The sequence below is a fragment of the Castor canadensis genome, chromosome 5 (assembly GCF_047511655.1).
Source record: "Castor canadensis chromosome 5, mCasCan1.hap1v2, whole genome shotgun sequence".
Classification (NCBI taxonomy): Eukaryota; Metazoa; Chordata; class Mammalia; order Rodentia; family Castoridae; genus Castor; species Castor canadensis.
In genome coordinates, this window is record NC_133390.1 from 60,726,761 (window position 1) to 60,746,390 (window position 19,630).

At 36.8% G+C, this 19,630-nt stretch overlaps 1 protein-coding gene across 1 annotated transcript; it reads left to right on the forward strand.

Annotated features, from left to right (window-relative positions):
• The first annotated feature begins 417 nt into the window (after positions 1 to 417).
• On the forward strand, positions 418 to 14,557 carry Abhd10 (abhydrolase domain containing 10, depalmitoylase). Its single transcript, XM_020156244.2, has 5 exons — positions 418 to 610; positions 3,616 to 3,799; positions 8,840 to 8,951; positions 9,342 to 9,479; positions 13,866 to 14,557. Exons 1-5 carry the CDS (start codon positions 469 to 471, stop codon positions 14,214 to 14,216), a joined length of 927 nt encoding a protein of 308 aa, XP_020011833.1. The 5' UTR covers positions 418 to 468; the 3' UTR covers positions 14,217 to 14,557.
• The last annotated feature ends 5,073 nt before the right edge of the window (positions 14,558 to 19,630 follow it).

Here is a 19,630-nt window from a genome sequence, read left to right on the forward strand (position 1 = left end):
AAACCCTAGGAACTGAAAGGTGGCGAGGAAGGGCAAATACGATTGAACTCCAAAGGTTTACACACATCAAGACTAAGGTCGACTTGAACGCCTTTCCAGGACAGGTTTAAACAGTCATGGGGCTTGAGCTAGCGTTTCCTGTCTGCTCCCTAGGGCCCTCGCGATCACGAACCGGTTTCCTACCAAGGACCCGAGTTTCCAGCAGCCACTGAGAAGAAAACCTCCTGAGGCCACTCAAAATATTCCCAACTGTCACAGGTGTAAAAACACTTCCTAAAATGAGAAGCGGCAACTCACTAGCAAAGCCTAGAGAAACAACGCCGTACGCATGCGCACTTCCGCGCCGCTTGAGGCGCGTGACGCAATTCAGCAGGGTCCCCCTTCCAGCGGACAGCGCATGCGTACTCTCTGACCTCCGCAACCTGCGCGTCTCTGTAGGACAGCGCGGACGCAAGGGCGGCTGGGAAGATGGCGGGCAAGGGGTTGTCAGCTGTGGCGTCTTGGGTACCCTGCCGGAGCTGGGGCTGGGCAGCCGTCCCCTTTAGCCCGCAGCGTAGCCTCCTCTCGTTGCTTGCACCGAAGCCCCCGCGGGCGCCCTTTTGGCTCCCAGGTTAGTGCCCGGGTGGCGGGAGGAAGATGCGTTCTTTCCAGCGCTCGGCGTTCGGTCAGTCCCTGTAATGCGTTTCGGCGCTCCATTCAAAGGTGCTTTTTTCCCTTCCCAGAGCTTGGGCATCCTTGGAAGCTCGGGTCCTTGCAGTGTTTTACACTGCAGTTAGGGATCGCCTTCACTCTGCCAGCCTGCCTTGTCTGTATTAAACGCCAACCCCTGGAAGGATTAAAATGTGCATTTAATGCATTTGCATATTAGCTGGTTCTAGGGCTTTACAGAGCACTGCTCAAAAATATTTATCCCTGCCCTTCCTTCACTTAAGGACATTTAAAATAGCCATGTTCTTTGTTAAGTGTACGTGCTCTTATAGGGGGAGGCGGCGGTACTGGGGTTTTGAATTTAAGGCCATCAGCGCGCCTACCACTTGAGCCGGTCCAGACGCGTTTTACTTTGTCTTTCAGAGAGGATCTAGATCTTGTTGCCCCGCTGTCCTACAATAGTGATCGCCCTGCGTGCTTCTGCCTCCCGTGCACCGGGATCACATATGTTCATCACCACACCAGGCTAGTTCTTTGAGATAGGGTCTGGCTGGTTTTGTCCAGGCTGGTCTGGAACCGCCATCCTCCTCCTGTCTCTGCCTCGCAAGTAGCTGGGATTACGGCTGTGAGCCATCATGCCAGTCTGTAGATGCTCTTTTTAAGCCTAATTTCAAATTTTGCCTTCTGGATGCACCCACCCAATGAAAAAGCCATAATCATTACTCTAAAGGAAACTAAAAACTTGGAGCAAAAATTAGAAGATTTTATATATGTATGTGATTTCTATCTTTGACTATCCTTACGTTTAAATAGCTGATCTTTGAATATCCTTTGTTTTTCACACCCTTGTCATACAGCTGTAAGATGCAACGTACTTTTAATGGTAATGAATGCCATCACAGAGACCATTGTTTCCAGTTAAAAATTTTTAAATCATACCAGTTTAACTTACATTTAACTGCACACAACCAATAATAAGTACAAGTACTGTAGCAAAGTATAGTGTGTCATAGTTATTTTTTTTGGCGGTACTGGATTTTGAAGTCAGAGCCTCATGCTTGCTAGGCAGGCACTCTACCACTTAAGCCACTCTACCAGCCCTTTTATATGTGTGTTGAGTATTTTCAAGATAGGGTGTATCATTTGTCCAGACTGGCCTGGAACCTCACAAGTATCTGGGCTCAGCCACTGGCACTTTTGTGTTTCAGTTTATTAACAAGAGTAAAATATTCTTTTATCTATTGAGAAAATGTTCATTGATTATTTGTGCACTAGGCTTTCAGCTGGTCCTTATGTTGATTTGCATATGTAAGATTAAGAAGCTGTCGACTTTTTACCCACCAACATTAACTAAATTGTAATTGTCTCAGTGAAATCCCATATTGGGAGGTAATATATGGAAGAGGCTAGAAAGGATTTTAGGTTTTTTTTTTTTTTTTTTGGTGGTACTGGGACTTGAACTCAAGGCCTATACCTTGAGCCACTCCACCAGCCCTTTTTTGTGATAGGTTTTTTTGAGATAGGGTCTCGAGAACTATTTCCGTGGCCTAGCCTCAAATTGCGATTGCCCTCATCTCTGCCTCCTGAGTAGCTAGGATTACAGGTAAGTGCCACAAGGGCCTCGTTTTTTTAGTTTTTAACTAGGAAATGGGGAATGAACATTGTTGCTCATACAACCTACTGATCAGCATAACTGACCCCTACTAATCCTGTTTTTCACCAAAGGTTTTTAAATTTGATGCATTTCTCTGTGCTCTGAAACAGACTTACCTGTAAAAGGAATAGCTTTAAGGCTTTTTAACGAACTTGACAAATCCAAAGAGGGAAAACTTTAGAAACACACATGAAAGAGAACGAGAAGTTTTCATTAGCCATAAGAAAGTTGAGAAAGGCTTTATTTAATACTAAAAGATTTGTTGGTCCAGAAAAACTGTACAGGAGTACATAACCTAATGTCTTTGGAGGAAGGAAGTGGGATTTTGAAATAGGGAAAACATTTTAAAAACAATGAAATGAAGTGACCTTGAAAGGTTCACCATTTGTATTGTACTTACCCATAAGATGCTATGTACCATTTACCAAAAACCAAACCCAACACAAATAAAGCACAAAGTGATTTCTGTGAGAAATCTTATGTTATTCAAGACCATTTATAAGAAATTGCTTATTGAGCCCTTCTCAGCTGACATAAAATTATGAAGACATGTTACCATGACTCATGATTTCATGTGTGGGGTAAGTGAATGGGAGTCAGTAGTACAAGGAGTTCAGTACTTCTTCTTTGAAATAATTTCCCAAAGGCAAAATAAACCTTCCCCCCATCACACATACACCAGCCCCCAAAAGTAGAGGGTGTGAACCTTCTGAAACATTAAAAAGCAAAAAAGAGGGTAATCTCACAAGACAGGGCTGAAACTAGTATACTTCAATCTGAATGTTGATTGGTACTCTTTAGGATGGATCTATAGGTACAATAGGAAAATAGTTTTTGATGAGTCTCTATCTTTTGCCTTGAAATTTCTACCTCGTGTTTTGGAAGAATTATGGTTGGACCTTGCTCTTTTAAATTATTATTATTATTATCATTATTATTATTATTATTTTTGTGGGACTGGAGCTTGAACTCAGAGCTTCATGCTTGCAAAGCAGGCACTCTACTGCTTGAGCTACTACTGCAGTCCATTTCGTTCGGGTTATTTTTGGAGACCTATGTGCCTCAAACTCGTTCCTTTCCATCTTAGCCTCCCAAGTAACTATGATTATAGACACGAGCCACCAACGCTTAGCTAAAGTGACTTATTTTTTACACAACTTTAAAACCAAAGGTCTCATGCACAGACTTAATTATAGTACTTTGAGTCTGCTCTGGTTTTCCTATCAATGAGTTGAAAGTTGTGATTGAAAATATATGTGATTTTCCAAAAGTTATTTGCAAACTATAATTTATGTTTTGTATACTTTGTTTAGCTTGCAGACAAAAGACATCACTCTCTTTCCTTAGTCGACCAGACCTTCCAAACCTGGCTTATAAGAGTCTAAAAGGCAAAAGTCCAGGAATTATCTTCGTCCCTGGCTATCTTTCTACTATGACTGGTACAAAAGCATTGGCGATTGAGGAGTTTTGCAAATCTCTAGGTCATGCCTATATAAGGTAGGAATAATATATTTCAGAGAATATATCACTAATATAGCATTGTGATGGAAAATTACCTCTGCTCTAACCAATTGAAGTAAAATGCCAACAATTTTATAGACAAGTTTATTTTAGTGATCTGTAAACTTCCTTCTTGTGATTTAGAGTTTTTATAAAAGTAACCTTTGCAAGACCTATATTAAAGGTCTTTGTGACACAGTGATGGTACTGTCAGGAAAACACATCTTAAGGGAACAAGTGGTAACTAAGTTCTTTAGATACAATAATCTGTGTGACAAAAACAGCTATAATAGTTGGCTCATCTCTTGTAATTATATTGTGGTTTTCCACTAGACAAATTATTTGATCACTGTTTATTACCTTCTAAAATGCATAGTTAGGGCTGAAGGTGTAGCTAGGTAGCAGAGTATGTGTTTAGCTTACACAAGGCTCTGGTTTCAGTCCCCAACACCATACAAAAAAATGTATTTAAAGATAATATAGTACTGTTAAAAGTACTGTAAAACTAGTATAATTAACATTTCTGCTGAGTTCTCTCTTTATCCCTCACTCCTGTAAGCAGAATGTATATGAGCATAAGTAGGGATAGGTGGTTACCATTTAACTAAAATTTAATTTTATAATTCCTAATCTTTCATACTGATAATTATTGTAGTAAAACAACATGCTCCCTTTGTTGCTGAGTTTATCCAGTCATTTGTTTAGTGTCTTAATTTGCTGGGAACGGGGGGAGGAGATATGATTTAATAGAAAGCATTGATGTGAAATTAAAGAATTATGGGTTCTGAAATAAATTCTTCCTATAACTGACAAGTATGCTAATAACCACTTGGTGTAATATTGTCATCCAGTGAAAGGAGGTTGGACTAAAGGTAGTTTCTTAATTCTCTAGCACTGACAGCCTTAAAATCCATTAGTCTAAATTATTAGCGTAGTTTCACTAGTATTCACTCAGTAGTTTTAGAAAATTCAGTTATAGGTAAGACTTTTAGACATTATCTGTTCATTGTATTAGTAGAAATTATGTCAATTACATGGATTTAGTCTAATTCCTTTTATCAGATTAGCAGAATTTTTTTTCATGCTTAGAACTTGTTCTAAGATCTCTTCTTACTAAACAGTGAGTACTGTATGTTTAGGAAATAGACTATCTTAACACCATACTGGGTGCTGAATAATATTCTAAGAATTGTAGAACATTGCACTTGCCCTTAAGGATTTTTCAGAGTGAAAAATACAATTGAGAAATTAGTCAGAAATACTCATTATTATGTGGTTAAGGATCAAGAGACGTATACTTAATTACATAAGATGAAAGAAAGAAAACCGAGGGTGGGAACAGATAGAAAAATTTCATAAAGGAGCACTGAAAAATAGTTAAGATAAGTGTAAGAGGGAAATGCTACCCAGGGAGGGAGACTACCCCAAGAAGCAAATCAAAATACCAAAATATTCTTACCACTCTCCTGTGCCCCCAAGTGAATTTGAATCAAGATATCACCATTTTACTGGTTTTGGATTTCAGTTGAGACTATGAGTGCTATAACCAGCTCTTATCTCCCTGTAAGACACAGTATAGGTTTTCTGCATTTTAATGTTAATTATACTTTTTATAAAGTATAGCCCCTTGACTATAAGTTTTTAACTTGATCAAGTTCCTTTTTATTTGCTCTTGTCAAAGTTCCCTTCAGTCTAATCACTATTAACTATTTATTGCATTTTAGTTTATTATAAGAGATTACTTCTTATATTTTCTAGTTTCTCAATTTATTTTTATAGTGACTTTTGCTGCAAAATTTAGATCTTGACAATGAAGTGATTAGTTTATTATACAGGAAATGGTATACATGGTCATATGAGAATGGTTTGTCAATGTCCTGTTGCCTTGCTTAAAATATAATTGAGTCACAGTGTTCACAGTGTTTTTAATTTGGTACTATGTTCCTGAAGTATTGAGGCTGCTAGGACAGAGATGGCTTAAGTCTTAAAAGTGCTGAATTTGTATCTTTTTGTCTTGGGATTAAGGTTCAGCAAGAATGAACTACCCCCCTCTTTTTTTGTACTTGTAACTTATTAGCATCATGGAAGGTTTATACAGACATACCTCATTTTATTGCGGTTTGTTTTATTGCGCCTCACAGATACTGATTTTTTACAAATTGAAATTTATGGCAGTCTAACCTCAAGAAGTCTATCAGCTTCATTTTTCCAGCAGATCCGATTATTATTAGCATTTTTTAGCAATAAAGTATTTTTTAAATCAAGGTATGTACTTTTTATAGGCATAATGGTATTGCAGTATTGGTAGATGTATGCAGTATTGTAGACGTAATGGTAGACTATAGTACTGTATAAACGTAATTTTATATGTACTAGGAAACCAAAAAAATTGGGTGACTCTACTGTGATATTCACATTATTATGGTGTTGTGGAACTAAACCTGCAGTATCTTTGAGGTATGCCTGTATTTTCCTTCTCACTACATATTTGGAAGGCAATTGTAAGAGATGCACATGCAGCAGTGTCTAGTTGTCCACCCAGGAGAGGGAAAAGGAAATCAGCTGATCTCTTCTTCCTTTGTATCCCTAGTCTGTCTGGTAGGTACCCTGACAGTGGGAAGCAGTAACTGTGATTTGGACAACAGCAGCATCTTGTTCTCAAATCTAAAGAAACTTTTAATTTCTTCTTCCTTTCATTGTGTATAAATCCTAAGGAAATACACATATACTGTGTATCATATACCTGTTTTTCATATACACTAGAAAACAGATTTTAAGAATCAGGAAAACAAGAAAGCTTTAATATTTAAATTCAGTAGTTTTTTAACTTTTGCCTTCCAGTTTTATTCATTTATTGGATATTGTTATCCTCAGTGTGTAAAGTTTTCGTGCCTAGGCACTGTTTCTTCATTCTCTGCATTCTTCGTGCAGAGACAAAAATCCTTTCCCCTCCAGTATCTAACAGTCTAATGGGAATGAACACTCAGCGGCACGCATGTGCATACACACACACACACACACACACACACACACACATTCTTTCTCTCTTTCACTTTGTCTTAGAGACCAAGACAATAAATTGCCTGTGACTGATAAAAATGAATGCTATGGAAGCTTCATGAGGGAAAATTTCTTTCCGTCCATCTGAACCAAAAAAGGTTCATTTGGACTAGGTTCTAAGAGAGGATATTAGTTTGAAGGTAATGGGAGAGGGTATTCCAGGTGAAGGAAACAAGACGGTGAGGTGTGAAACAGGCAAGAAACCACAGAGCCTATTTAAGACCAGCAAATTGTTCAATTAGCTAAAGTAGTATTTTCCTTTGTGAGATGATCAAGGTCAATCTGAGATGAACAGAATATACTGTTTTTAAACAACAGACTAAAGCACTAAATTTTTATTTTGTATGTTGCAAGGGGCAATTAAAGGTAAAGCCTTTGTACTAGTGGGTACAAAGTGGGTCCATTAGGAGTTGAGTCATAGGGTTCATTTAAAAGACTGCTATGATAGTCTAGGTTTAAGATGACAGAGATCTATGTCCAGATACTAGTATGTAATCCCAATACTTGGAGGCTGAGGCATGAAGATGGAGAGTTTGAGGCCAGCCTGGGCCACCCTAAGCAGTGCCTATCTCCAGTAAAAGGATGCTGGTCGTACCAAGTACAAATAAAGGGATGAATGTGAGATGAAATGAGGGATGATGAGATAGTGTTTTATACCCTGGAAAAACAAACTTGAATAACAGAGTTTGCCCTCAAGGAACTGATATTCTAGTCAGGAGGCGGCAAATATTTAAAATTTGATTATAATACAACATGAAAAAATAATCGGGTACACAAAAGAAAGTGACTGATGATGCTAAATGGGAAAAGTTCATGAAGGGAAGAGACATGACAAAGGAAGACTAGGAGCTTAGTGGGAAGAAAGGCATTCTAGGAAGTTTAACAGCATGGAAAGCTCAAAATTATGAAAGGTCTTCTGCAAGGTTTAGGGTAGTTGGTGGGCATGGTGTGATACTTCATGACTTACTTAGTTGGGTCCTTGAAGGACAGGTAAAATTCATCGATTAGACAGACTTTGAGCCTGGACACCTAGGAAGTTGAAAGGGGAAGTGGAAGGGCTTGTGATATGACTTTGATTCTGGTCTTTCCCTCTATTAATTTAGCAAATATGTATTGAACACTTCTCACTTGCAAGGTATTCTACTGAGAAGTAGGAAAACAGTATTAAACAAAACGAAGTTTGTACCTGTCTGGAGCTTCTATTCTAGTGTGGGAAACAGGACATAAATAAATAAATATCTTATATGTCAGGTAAGAATAGAGGTATGAAGAAAATAAACCAGAGTAAGGAAATGAAGAATGATGAAGTACAATTTTAAAGACTGATCAGAGAAGGCTTTTCTGGGGATATAGTATTTGAAGCAAAGACCTGAGTGAGGTGAAGGAGCAATCTAACTGCTATTTGATGATATGCCAGTGGAGGGAAAAGCTGATGATGCAAGAATGTGGATGGCATATACCTTTAACTTCAAGAAGGGAAGTGAGAATATAGTTCAGAAGGCAGAGAGAGAAAACAGTAAGAAATGGGATCACAGAGATGGAAAGCAGAAAAGTATGGTTAGGACTTTGGATTTTATTAAAGATTATAGAAAGCCTTTGGGAGGGTTTATACAAGACATGGCATTTCTTTTAAAAGAATCACTGTAATTACTGTGTGGGAATAGACTATGAGAACGAAAAAAATAGAAATGAGGAGACTCGTTAGGAGACTGTTGCATTGGTCCAGTCAAGTGATGATAATGACTTGGACCAGGCTGACCTGGTCCAACAATGCAGTGGGCGAGAAAGTGATTTGGATGTGGGAGACATTGAAAGTTTGCTGAAATATGCATCGACTGTGAGGTTTTACTATGTTTTAAACATTATGAGGAATGCTTAAATGTACTATGAGGAAGATACTATCTTAAAGATAAAGAAGACAAACTTACAGACATATGTAAACATTTAGGTTTAAATACATATTTTCCCCATTTCCAGGTTTGACTACTCAGGAGTTGGAAATTCATATGGTAACTTAAAAGAATGCACAGTGGGGAAATGGAGAAAAGATGTGCTTTCTATAATTGACGACATAGCTGTAGGACCACAGGTGACTGCTTTTATTTGACTCAATCAGTATTTGAACTATTTCTTTAGATTTGAAAATGTTTTTAATAATTTAAATGTTTTAGCAGTCAACTTTGATAAATAATTTTGATTTAAAATTATTCTATCATTTTCAATTTCAGACAAAATATAAGCAGCAACTTACATTAATCATATAAACTTTATTATCATAATTCTATATTATATACCTAATTGTTTTTACAAAAATTTTAATTGTAATTGAATTTTTCTTTGTGCCAAATGTTAAAAGTCTGGGAGCTATATGTATATGAAAGAAAAAAGTATATACATTTCTATTAACTGCTCATTCCCTTTACAGACAAAAAGAGCTTCCTTTTTGAAACCACACACTTTTTTCTTTTTTTTTTTTAAGATACTAGTTGGATCTAGCCTTGGTGGATGGCTCATGCTTCATGCTGCAATTGCACGGCCAGAAAAGGTCGTGGCTCTTATCGGCATAGCTACAGCTACAGATGGCCTTGTGTCACAGTTTCATCAGCTTCCTGTTGAGGTAAGTCACAAGTCACTTTGGAAGCCCCAGCGTGTACCTCCTGTCATCCTGCTTTCTCTTTCTTTTAATACTTATGTATCTTCTGTTGTGATAATGGCTCATCTTTGGTCTTAGCTGCCTTTCTGTAGTCTCTTTGCTGCATTTAACTATGTAGCCTCTTGTTTTAAGGTTGCCTTCTTTCACAATCCCTTCAAGTCACTCTGCCAAATTGTGTGTGTATGTGTGTGTGTTGTGGTGTGGTGTGGGAAATCAAATCCAGGACTTGTGCATGCTAGGAAGGTACTTTACTTCTGAGCTATATTTCCAGCCCCCACAATTTATTTTTTAGAAAGATTTTCTTTATTAATTACATTTACCAGTATCAATCATATATCATAATCTCTTTTTGTACCTCTTACATTTACTTTGTGTCTTCTGGGCAATAGTACCTGTTCTTTTTTCTTCTTCTTCAGTAGCTGTTCTTATGACTGTTAAACTGTACTAATCAGTTGTGAAACTATTTTTTTTAACCTGAAAGCAGCCCCAGAACCTCCAGGCAAACATTGACAATCAGAGTTAGCACACAAATAAAATTTGTTGTTTCCGACTTAGTTAGCATTCTTTTTCTACTTCCTAATTCTTTTTTAAAAAGTGCTTTTCATTATTAATATGTTCTTTACCAAATCATGGTAGAAATAAATGGGAAGATAACTAATTTATTAACTTTGTGCTTAGATATCTGTTTTTAAGCACTTTATCTGCAAGAATAAAGAAATAATGAGGAAAGCTGTTTATTTTGTACATTTTTGTTTGTTTTATAATCATTTGAGTTTTTCTCAGATTTTTTCCCCCTAGGGGTCTAAATTCACCTGTGTGGCTGAGATACAGAAACTTTAAAAAGAAAGACAGTCTAGAGCAGTGGTTAAAAAATATTGTCCAGGGCTGGGGTATGACTCAAGTGGTAGAGCACATGTCTAGCAAGCACAACCTGAGTTCAAACCCCAGTACCGCCAAAAAAAAAAAAAAAAAGTATTATCCCCCAGGGAGCAAATTAGCATCAACTGAGAACTGTTAGATGCATGTTCTTGAGCTCTACCCTGAATCAGAAATTGAGAGTATGGGTCTAGTAATCTGTGTTTTTAACAACCCCAGGTGAAGTTTGAGAACTACTGCTACAGAGAATTCAGGAAGAGAGGAGAAGAGAAAAAATAATAAGAATGTGTGGTGTCAGATCGTAGAATGTTACTGACTTTTGCTTCATGTTCTGCATTGAAACTTGTGCCATTTATTTTCTGCTCTATTCTGTTCCTACTTCATGCTGTTCTTAGCTCCTTAAGAAATAGCATTGCCTGCATAGTCAAGAGTCTTCATATGATTTCCTGTCAGGGCTGCTGGTCTTCCTTGCACTTGGCTCTCCTATTTCTCAACTTTATTTTCACCTTTATTTTTCTCATACGTAGTTGCTCAGTTCTCATTCTTTTCATTCCATTGCCTTTTTGTGTAAGCCTTTGACCCCCTTGCTCCATCCTCTTGACTCAGTAACACAGTGATTCTTGTGGTAGGACATTTTCTCAAGGATGTGACACATTGAAAAGGAGTTAAGTAGCACTTTTTTTGGTTACTGGTAAAAGACAAAATGTTTGTAACTTTGTTTTTGTACTGAGTATCCACAGAACTCCGAAGATAAGGTAGATACTCCCTAAGCGACTGAGAAAGACCTATATACAGTCTGCAAATCAGGGCATGTATTTCCTAATCGTAAATCAGATAAGCAAGCGGTTGTTAAGGGAAGCATATTGAGTCCTTGTTAACTTAAAAGCACATGTAAAGGAAAGAGTAGGGACATAGGGACCACTGTCCCTTCTGCACACAAACAGCTAACACTAACAATGTCAAGGGAGCTGAGGTAAAGAACTTTACCAACTTTCATAAGCTTGGGGCTGCTTAGCCCAGCATTTCTCATTGTGTGCCTAGTGACAACTGACTCTAAACATCATCTCCTTTATGAACTATAGGAACTTGGACAGGATGTGCAGCTGTTTGGAATCTGAGATTCTGAAAACCACATTGCTTTGATACATTTTCCTCTTTGTGTAGAACTTATGTATACCATACATTTTCTTTTGATAATGCTCTTTTTGCTGCTTCTGTTTGAGAATTTGAGACTTAAACCTTATTATGAAGTAGACTTTGTTCTTCTTCATGGGCCATATTAATTCAATTCAGTGGCTAGTTGGGGGTCAGGGATGCTTAAAATGAAACTTGTTATTCCAGTGAATCAGTCATTAGCATGCTCCCAGGTCAGTTAATAACCAGTAGAACTAAGTTGTATTTTGTTTAGAGCCATGATCCTCTGGATTACAGGCTTAAGCCACCCCACCCAGCAGAAGTAAGTTTTAATTATTGAAATATACAATGGAAGGATGTTGCTTGAGGAGAACCGAACATCATTTTTTCTTTAAATACTTGGTTCACATATTTTAGTAGAATTCCCACAATATGAATATTAATTACACTTTTTGTAGCTATTTAGAATTCCATTAATTTCAAATTATTTGGAGATATATTTAGAAGCATAGCTTTCAGACATGTATCTTTATCAGTGAATCCGTAAATCTTTTTTGAGTTTTGAAAAATACATTTAAATGCCTAAGTAAATATGTGTTATATATATATATATTTTTTCTTTTTGCTTGTTTTTTGAGACAGGATCTCACTATATAGCCCAGACTAGGCTCAAACTCGGAATTCTTCTGCTTCAGCCACCCAAGTGCTGGGATTATGTGTATATCACCAGGCTCACATTTTGTTTGCTTACTTTTTTGATTCAGTCTTGTTTGAGTAACTATTATTTTTTAAATTCTTGTTCCCTTTTTATTTTTGCAATAAATTAACCATTTTATTTTATTTTTCATATTATTCAAAAACATTTTATTGTGCTGGGGGTACATTATGGCATTTACAAAAGTTCTTTCAATATATCAAATGTATCATAGTTTAATTCACCTCCTCCATCATTCTCCTTTATTCCCTGAAATTAGTCATTTTAAACATGGAAAGAATAATAGTATTTTTATTAAATTTAAGCTTATAATTTTTCAGTAAGTTTCATATGGCTTTTCTTTTGTTATATTTGCCTTCATTTTTGATAAGCTATCCACTGTTTTTCTAGCCAGAAATGTCCTTCCTATTATGATTACAAAAGCCTAAAAAACTAGTCACAGCTTGTGTTCTGGTAATCTTTCCAAAAAAGTCATCATATACAAATCAACTTTTATGCTCAATGATGTTCAATGGAAAGATCTAATAATATGGGAATGGTCAAACCAAGTATCTTAAGTTGATCATAGTGGACTATTCTGTAGCATTTTAATATATGTAAAGAGTGTGTGTAATGAATAAGTAAAAGAGCATAGAAAACTGTATCAATGTGTAATAAACAGAAAATGCATTTTATATGCTACATAAAAGCCACGCACACATAAAAATAGTAGAAGGAAAGAAATCAGAATCCTAATGGTTGTTATATACACAAGGTAGGAGTATGGATGATTATTTTAGTATATTTTTATGTATTTTTCCATGTTTTCTGTAACAACTATGTTACTCATAGAAAATTCCAGTTTTCAATTAGAAAAATTATTGAAGACAAATTATACTCTAAAACTGGGAATTCTCAAAGGATCACAGGTTTTTTAATGTTTCATTTTTAGGGAATAAACGTAGAAATGATATTCAGTTTTTGGAAATGGTTAAAATACAGGTTATCCAAAATAGCAAAAAGACAAACTTTCTCCTCCTAGGTCTCTGAAAGGTAAAGACTCCACATTTTTTTTTACCTTCAACCTAAAATTGCGTAAGCAGCCACTGTCTTATTTTTCATTTTTGGTTCTGTGCCTGATTCTTCCTTCTCCACACTCATTTTAGATACTTCTGATAGGCACTTTTAGTTTTTTGTTTTAAAATTTGAATTTTTATTCTAACCAATACTTGATTTTACATAAATATGAATGTTCTTGTACTGATCCAGAAATTATTATACTTTTCTTCCCTTTCATTTCACTTTTCAGTTGGTGAAATGAAAATCACCTGATTTATGAAGCTCTATGATGAAGTTAAATAAATCTTAAGTTTGATTCCTAGCCTTATTAATTTCTGTTGAACTTTTAAGTATGATATCTTTACTTCTCTAAACCATAATATCCTCTTTTGTAAAAGTGGATACTGACAGAATTGTCAGTATCTTGTGAAATAATATGCTTAAAGTACCATGCATATATTTGATTTTTGACAATTATTATTGTTATGTCTCTCATTTTACTCAAGGACTGCTTTCCTTAGAGTGTTTAAGACTGTTGTTTGTTAATGTTGCGTATATACTTTCATTTTCCTCATTTTTCCCAATAGGTAAAAAAGGAAGTAGAGATGAAAGGTGTGTGGACCATGCCATCAAAATACCACGAAGAAGGGTTTTACCACATTCAGTACAGTTTCATTAAGGAAGCAGAGCACCACTGCTTGTTACATAGCCCTATTCCTGTGAACTGCCCTATAAGATTGCTCCATGGCATGAAGGATGACATAGTGCCTTGGCATACATCCATGCAACTTGCCAATCAAGTACTTAGCACAGATGTGGATGTCATCCTCCGGAAAAACAGTGATCATAGAATGAAGGAAAAAGCAGACATTCAACTTCTCCTTTACACTATTGATGACTTAATTGATAAGCTTTCAACAATGTCTTTGCAGAAATAATACAAATTGTGACCAAAGTACTGGCTGCTGTGTAGAAATTTTTCTTCCTTCAATTTTCGATATTTTTTTCATTAAAATATTTATTTTTTTATTCAAGAGATGTTTACCTTTCTTATGCATATGTTAGCTGTGCCAGCCCTTAATTGTGTTCTTTTCTACTTAGAATTATAATAAAGCTTGAATATTTTGTTTTTTGTTTGGCACCATTATATATGGAAATCTGTAAAATTACTTCTGATTTTAAAATGCAGTTCACAGGATATAGAGCAATGTTAATTGAAATAAATTTGAAATGATTGGGGAAATGTCTGAAGCATAATAAAGTTAAAATAAGAATACCATGTTACGTTTGAACTTAAAATTTTATTTCTTTAAAGATTCATAACTTTTTACAGTGATATGAAGGAGATATTTATATATTTTGACTTATATGTCATATTTAAATGGCAAAATCATCTTTTTTTAGAAATACTATGTCACAGTGTTATGATCTTCCTGCTTCAGCCAGCCCTTGAGAGTGCTGAGATTATAGGTGTGAACCACTGTATAATGTAGCATTTTTATATTATGATTTGTAAGGCTAAAGAGAAAAATTGATCTTTCTATATTATTGCTTGCTTGTGGAAATGCTTTTTTAATAGTATGTGCCTTAAGTACAAATAGTCAAGTGATTGCCGCATATATCAGAGGACTTTCTGAAGTACAGAGAGCCAGTAAGAAAATATAAATACAAGTTTTAATAAAGACTTCTTTTGTTAGTGGTATTGGGTTTGATCTCAGGGCCTTGCTTTACCACTTGAGTCATGTCCCCAGTTCTTTTGCTTTTAGTTTGTTTTTCAGATAGAGTCTTAGAGGCTGGCCTTGGACTGCAGTCCTCCCATCTCTACCTCCCAAGTAGCTGGGATTAGAGAAGTGTACCACCATGCCCAGTGAGGTTTGTTTTGTAATAGCTAAAATGAGTTTGTGCAGTAGTCGGCCTTGATATTATTGAGTTGGTTTTTTTTTTACCTATTTAAGTTTGGCTGAACCTTTGATAGTTTGCCTTTGTTATATCTGTCAAAGTAGAACTTTTATTAAGTTTGTAACATGACTCATGCATAAAATGAGCATGTATCAAAGATTTATTTAACTCATTAATAAAAGAGCCAGCACGTAGTAAACTTGTTTCAAAGGACAATTTAAGAAATGGAGTGTTTATAGGCCTTAAAGAAAAAAAGTTGACATAAAATTGCTGTGCAGAAAAGTGCTATAGCAGTCTGGTTGATTATCCTTGATTGTCTGGTTGCTTTATAAAGTTGGACCTTGGGTATCTGAGAACTTAGATTTCAGGGAGCTTCCCCCATTACAAGAACAAATCAAAGTAACTCACTACCAGTGCCTAAACTGCCAGTATAAATAATATGGCTTGTGCTGGAGAGTTGGCTTTCCTTCTGGGAGTCCAGAATTTTGGTATGTGCCAGGTAGAGACTATGTATGTGACCAGCCCCCAGTAAAAACCCTTGGCAGTGATTTAACAAGCTTCCCTAGTGACAAAATTTTATATGTGGGTTACAGCTTATTGTTGGGAGAACTCAGTTCAGTCCTTGTGACTGCACTGGGAGAGGATTCTTGGAAGCTTGCACCTAGTTTCCTTGGATTTCACCCCATGTGACTCTTTGCTGACTTCACTTTGTGTCCTTTCACTATAGTAAATCAGCAGTGAGTAGAATCATAGGCTGGATCCTTTGAGTCCTAGCAATTCTTTGAACCTGGATGGTCTAGGGGGACTCCTGATACAGATGGAATTAAGCTACAATCTGTGGGTTAACCTTTATGCCAGAGAAACAGCAAAAAAAAAAAAAAAAGAGTCATCTATGACACTGGCTGTCCCAGGGCCTGTTTTGGATAGACATTGGTAGGCATGAAGGTTGTTTTTGGAAAATGAAGAGGAAGGGTCCCTGTCCATGAGTTTTCTGCAGTTAAACATAAGATACACTATAAAATCGGAGACTAACAGCGTGTACATAGTGGCAGTGTGACTTAACAGTTAAGGATAGACACTCAAATTTGGGATTGAATCCTGCCTCACCATTTTCTGTGACTGAGCAATTTAACCTCATTGAGCCTCAGTTTCCACATCTGTAAGGTGGCATAATATAAACCTAGATAATAGGGGGTAAGGATTAAACCAGTACAACTATATTTAGGACAATGACATAGGAAGCACTAATTTTTGCTCCTATCACTGCGCAGTGCACATCCCAATGAGAAACTGATGGACACAATCCATGGTGCTCTAAGAAGGAAAGAGGAAGCAAGAAAATGGGTGGAGCTTCTAAAGCTGAAGTAGACTGACCTTCCTAACTAGAAGGTCCCAAATTGGAATGTAACTTCATGGTGTTCATTCAAATGTTTAATGGTTTAAAAAAATAAAAGGAAGGAAACTTCACAATCTAAAATAGGAAAACCTGTTTTAAAATTTAGCTTCCAAATGAGATTAAAGTGGTGAGACTTAGTTCAGTAGTCAGTGACATGAGAGTTCCTGAGGAACCGGTAGCCCCCGCGTGCCTTATCCTGTGGAATTCCAGCGTTATTTTAAAGGTGGCAGGATGCCTCTACATAATTTCAGCATGGAAAGGGAGAAGGCAAGTATCAATAAAAGGAAAGCTAATTGAGACCACATGGTATATTTTGCTTTTGTCGCATCTGAAGAGTTTATAAACATTTCCAGACAAAAATCTAAACAGTATGCCTTTCTCTGAGGAACAAATAGAAAGGTCTGTGTGGAGGAAAAACGAAAAGTTTCATAAAGCATGAATATAGAGCAAAGAGAAGTCCCCAAATTATGTCAAATGTTCATTAAGTTTAGAATAGTTAAAAATGTGAAACCCTCATTTCTGGAGGAGGGAAAAATGTAGGTAGAATTTAAATACAGTCAACCCTTGATAACTCCGGAAGGTGGTTACAATGCTCTCCGAAGACATCAAAATCCAAGGATGCTCAAGTTAGATGCTCATGTAAAGTTGGCATAGTATTTGCATATGACCCATGTACATCCTCTGGTATGCTTTAAATTATCTCTAGATTACTTACAATATCTAATTCAATGTAAATATGATGTAAATAGTTACGTTTTTAGGGGGTAATGATGAGGAAAAGTCTGTATGATAGGTACAGCTAATTTTTTTTTCTAAAACTTTTGATCTGCAGTTGGTTGGATCCTCAGATGAACAATTTGTGGATATGTATACCTTTTATAGATCCCTTTGACCTCAGGGCTTCATGCTTGCAAAGTGGGCACGCGACAATTTGAGCCACACCTCCAGTCCATTTTTGCTCTGGTTATCTTAGAAATGGGGTCTCCCAAACTATTTGATTGGGCTGGCCTCGAACCTTGACCTTTCCAATCCCTGCCTTCCAAGAGCTGGGATTACAGGTGTGAGCCTCTGGTGCCCAGCTAAAGATCCCTTTTAAATACAGATCTTAAGTAGCTTTTTAGTTTAGTAAAAATCATGCATTGTGAATAACTTGGCTTATGAAAAAAAATGTGATGCTTTGATATATTTTGAGAATACATCTAGAAAAACTCAGGCAGTTTTTAAAGCCAAGTATATATTTTAGGGAAGAAATCCTTTCTCCTTTAATCTTTTTCCTGGGTTTTCAGGTTTTTGCTGATAGTTTAACTTTTTTTCTGCTAAAAAGAAGCTGCTCAATTTGGTCTTCCCTCATGACTCCCTCAGCAGACAGTCCAATGCCGGTCAGTTTCTCTGAAGCACTTTTGACTCATTCCCATCTCTCTTTTTCCAGGAAATTTGTTGCTGGGTCCTCTGTGCTCTCTCATGAAGAGCACTATGCCCAGGCCTTTTTGATAAAACATTGCTTTGAAATTCTCAGCCTATTTGCCTGCCTCTCTCAAAGGACTATTGAGTTCAGGAGCTTTGTTTTGACAGTGTTGATCCCCAGACATCCCTGACATGCTACATCAACTCTGTTATGGGCTACTCCCCCTTGCACAGCTTGTAATGCTAATATTCCCTGAAGTTCTGGCCTTAACAGTCTTCTTATGCTACCTATTTATTCACCTGTAAGCAATACCATCTATGTTTATGGTTTTAACTACTACCTGCATGCAGATGATTCAAGTACCTTCTACCATCTCTCTCTTGAGCTCCAGACTCATAAAACTAACTGCCTAATGAACTCAGGTGGACCATCGGCCTCCCAGATGTGGTAAGTCCAGATCTTATTATCATCCCCCTTTGTATACCACCCCACCTATGAGTCCTTTTGCAATTAATGGCACCACCAGTACTTTTGTTACACAAGTCAAACTGTGAGTCACTCTGACAGTCTCCTTCCTTTTCCTTAAACACCATGGTTTTCTTTCCCTGTGAAAAATCTCAGACTTTTTTTTCCCCCTCTTTGGCAAGGACTGGGGTTTGAACTCAGGGCCTAGGCAGGCACTCTACCACTGAACCATGGCCCCAGCCCTCTCAGACTCTTTTGCATGATACATAAGTCCACATAAGGGTGACAGGGCAGATATTTATCAACTAGCTTTCCATTTTAGCACTTGCCAAAGTCCATGGCATAAATACTCCTAACATGACTAGTTTCAAACTACCACTCTGATGTCTTTGAATCCAAGTTGGGAAGAAATGGCAGCACCATACAATTGCACAGTATTTAGACCATATAGAGACAGAAAACAATTACCCTCAAGAATATAGGTAATAGGAAAATGTAGCAAAATACAAGGCAATTTGAATATTTAGCCTCTGTAATATAATTTATGTAAGAATAAGTTCTTATAGTTTAATTGCTTATAATGGCTGGATTTAATAACTGGACCTCAAAATTACTGGAAATGTAACCATGAATATTTGTGAACACACTACTTTATGTCAGGAACCTGCCTGATGTCCCAGCCTCATTTTTCTGTTTGTGTGACTTTTACCTTTAACCCTGTGTTTTGCTTATACTAAGACATTTGCACCTTTTTAAATAAAGCTGCCTTTGCCAGGACAATCCATAGCCCTCCTACGTCACCCTATCCACTGGCAAACACCTATTCATCTTTCAATACTTAAAGTCATCTCACTTAAAAACATTTCCCCTATCGCCTTCCTTTAGGTACATCATGACATCTGGCTGGCATTCATTGTTTACAACTTTAACTTTGCTACCACATCAAATTACCATGTTTCATTCATTTTTGTGTTTCATGCACATACATAGGTCTTTGAAAAATTTGATGAAACAAGTTAACTATAAGGATAATAGGCATTCTAGTAAATTCAGGTTAATTATAAGGCATTCAGTAAATTCAGGGTTGAGCCAATTTGCATTGTGATATCACCTCTCCCCTTGCAAGGAATCACCATTTTTCCTCTAAAGACTTCCTCTAGATTTCTAGTCACTTCATTCTATGCTCT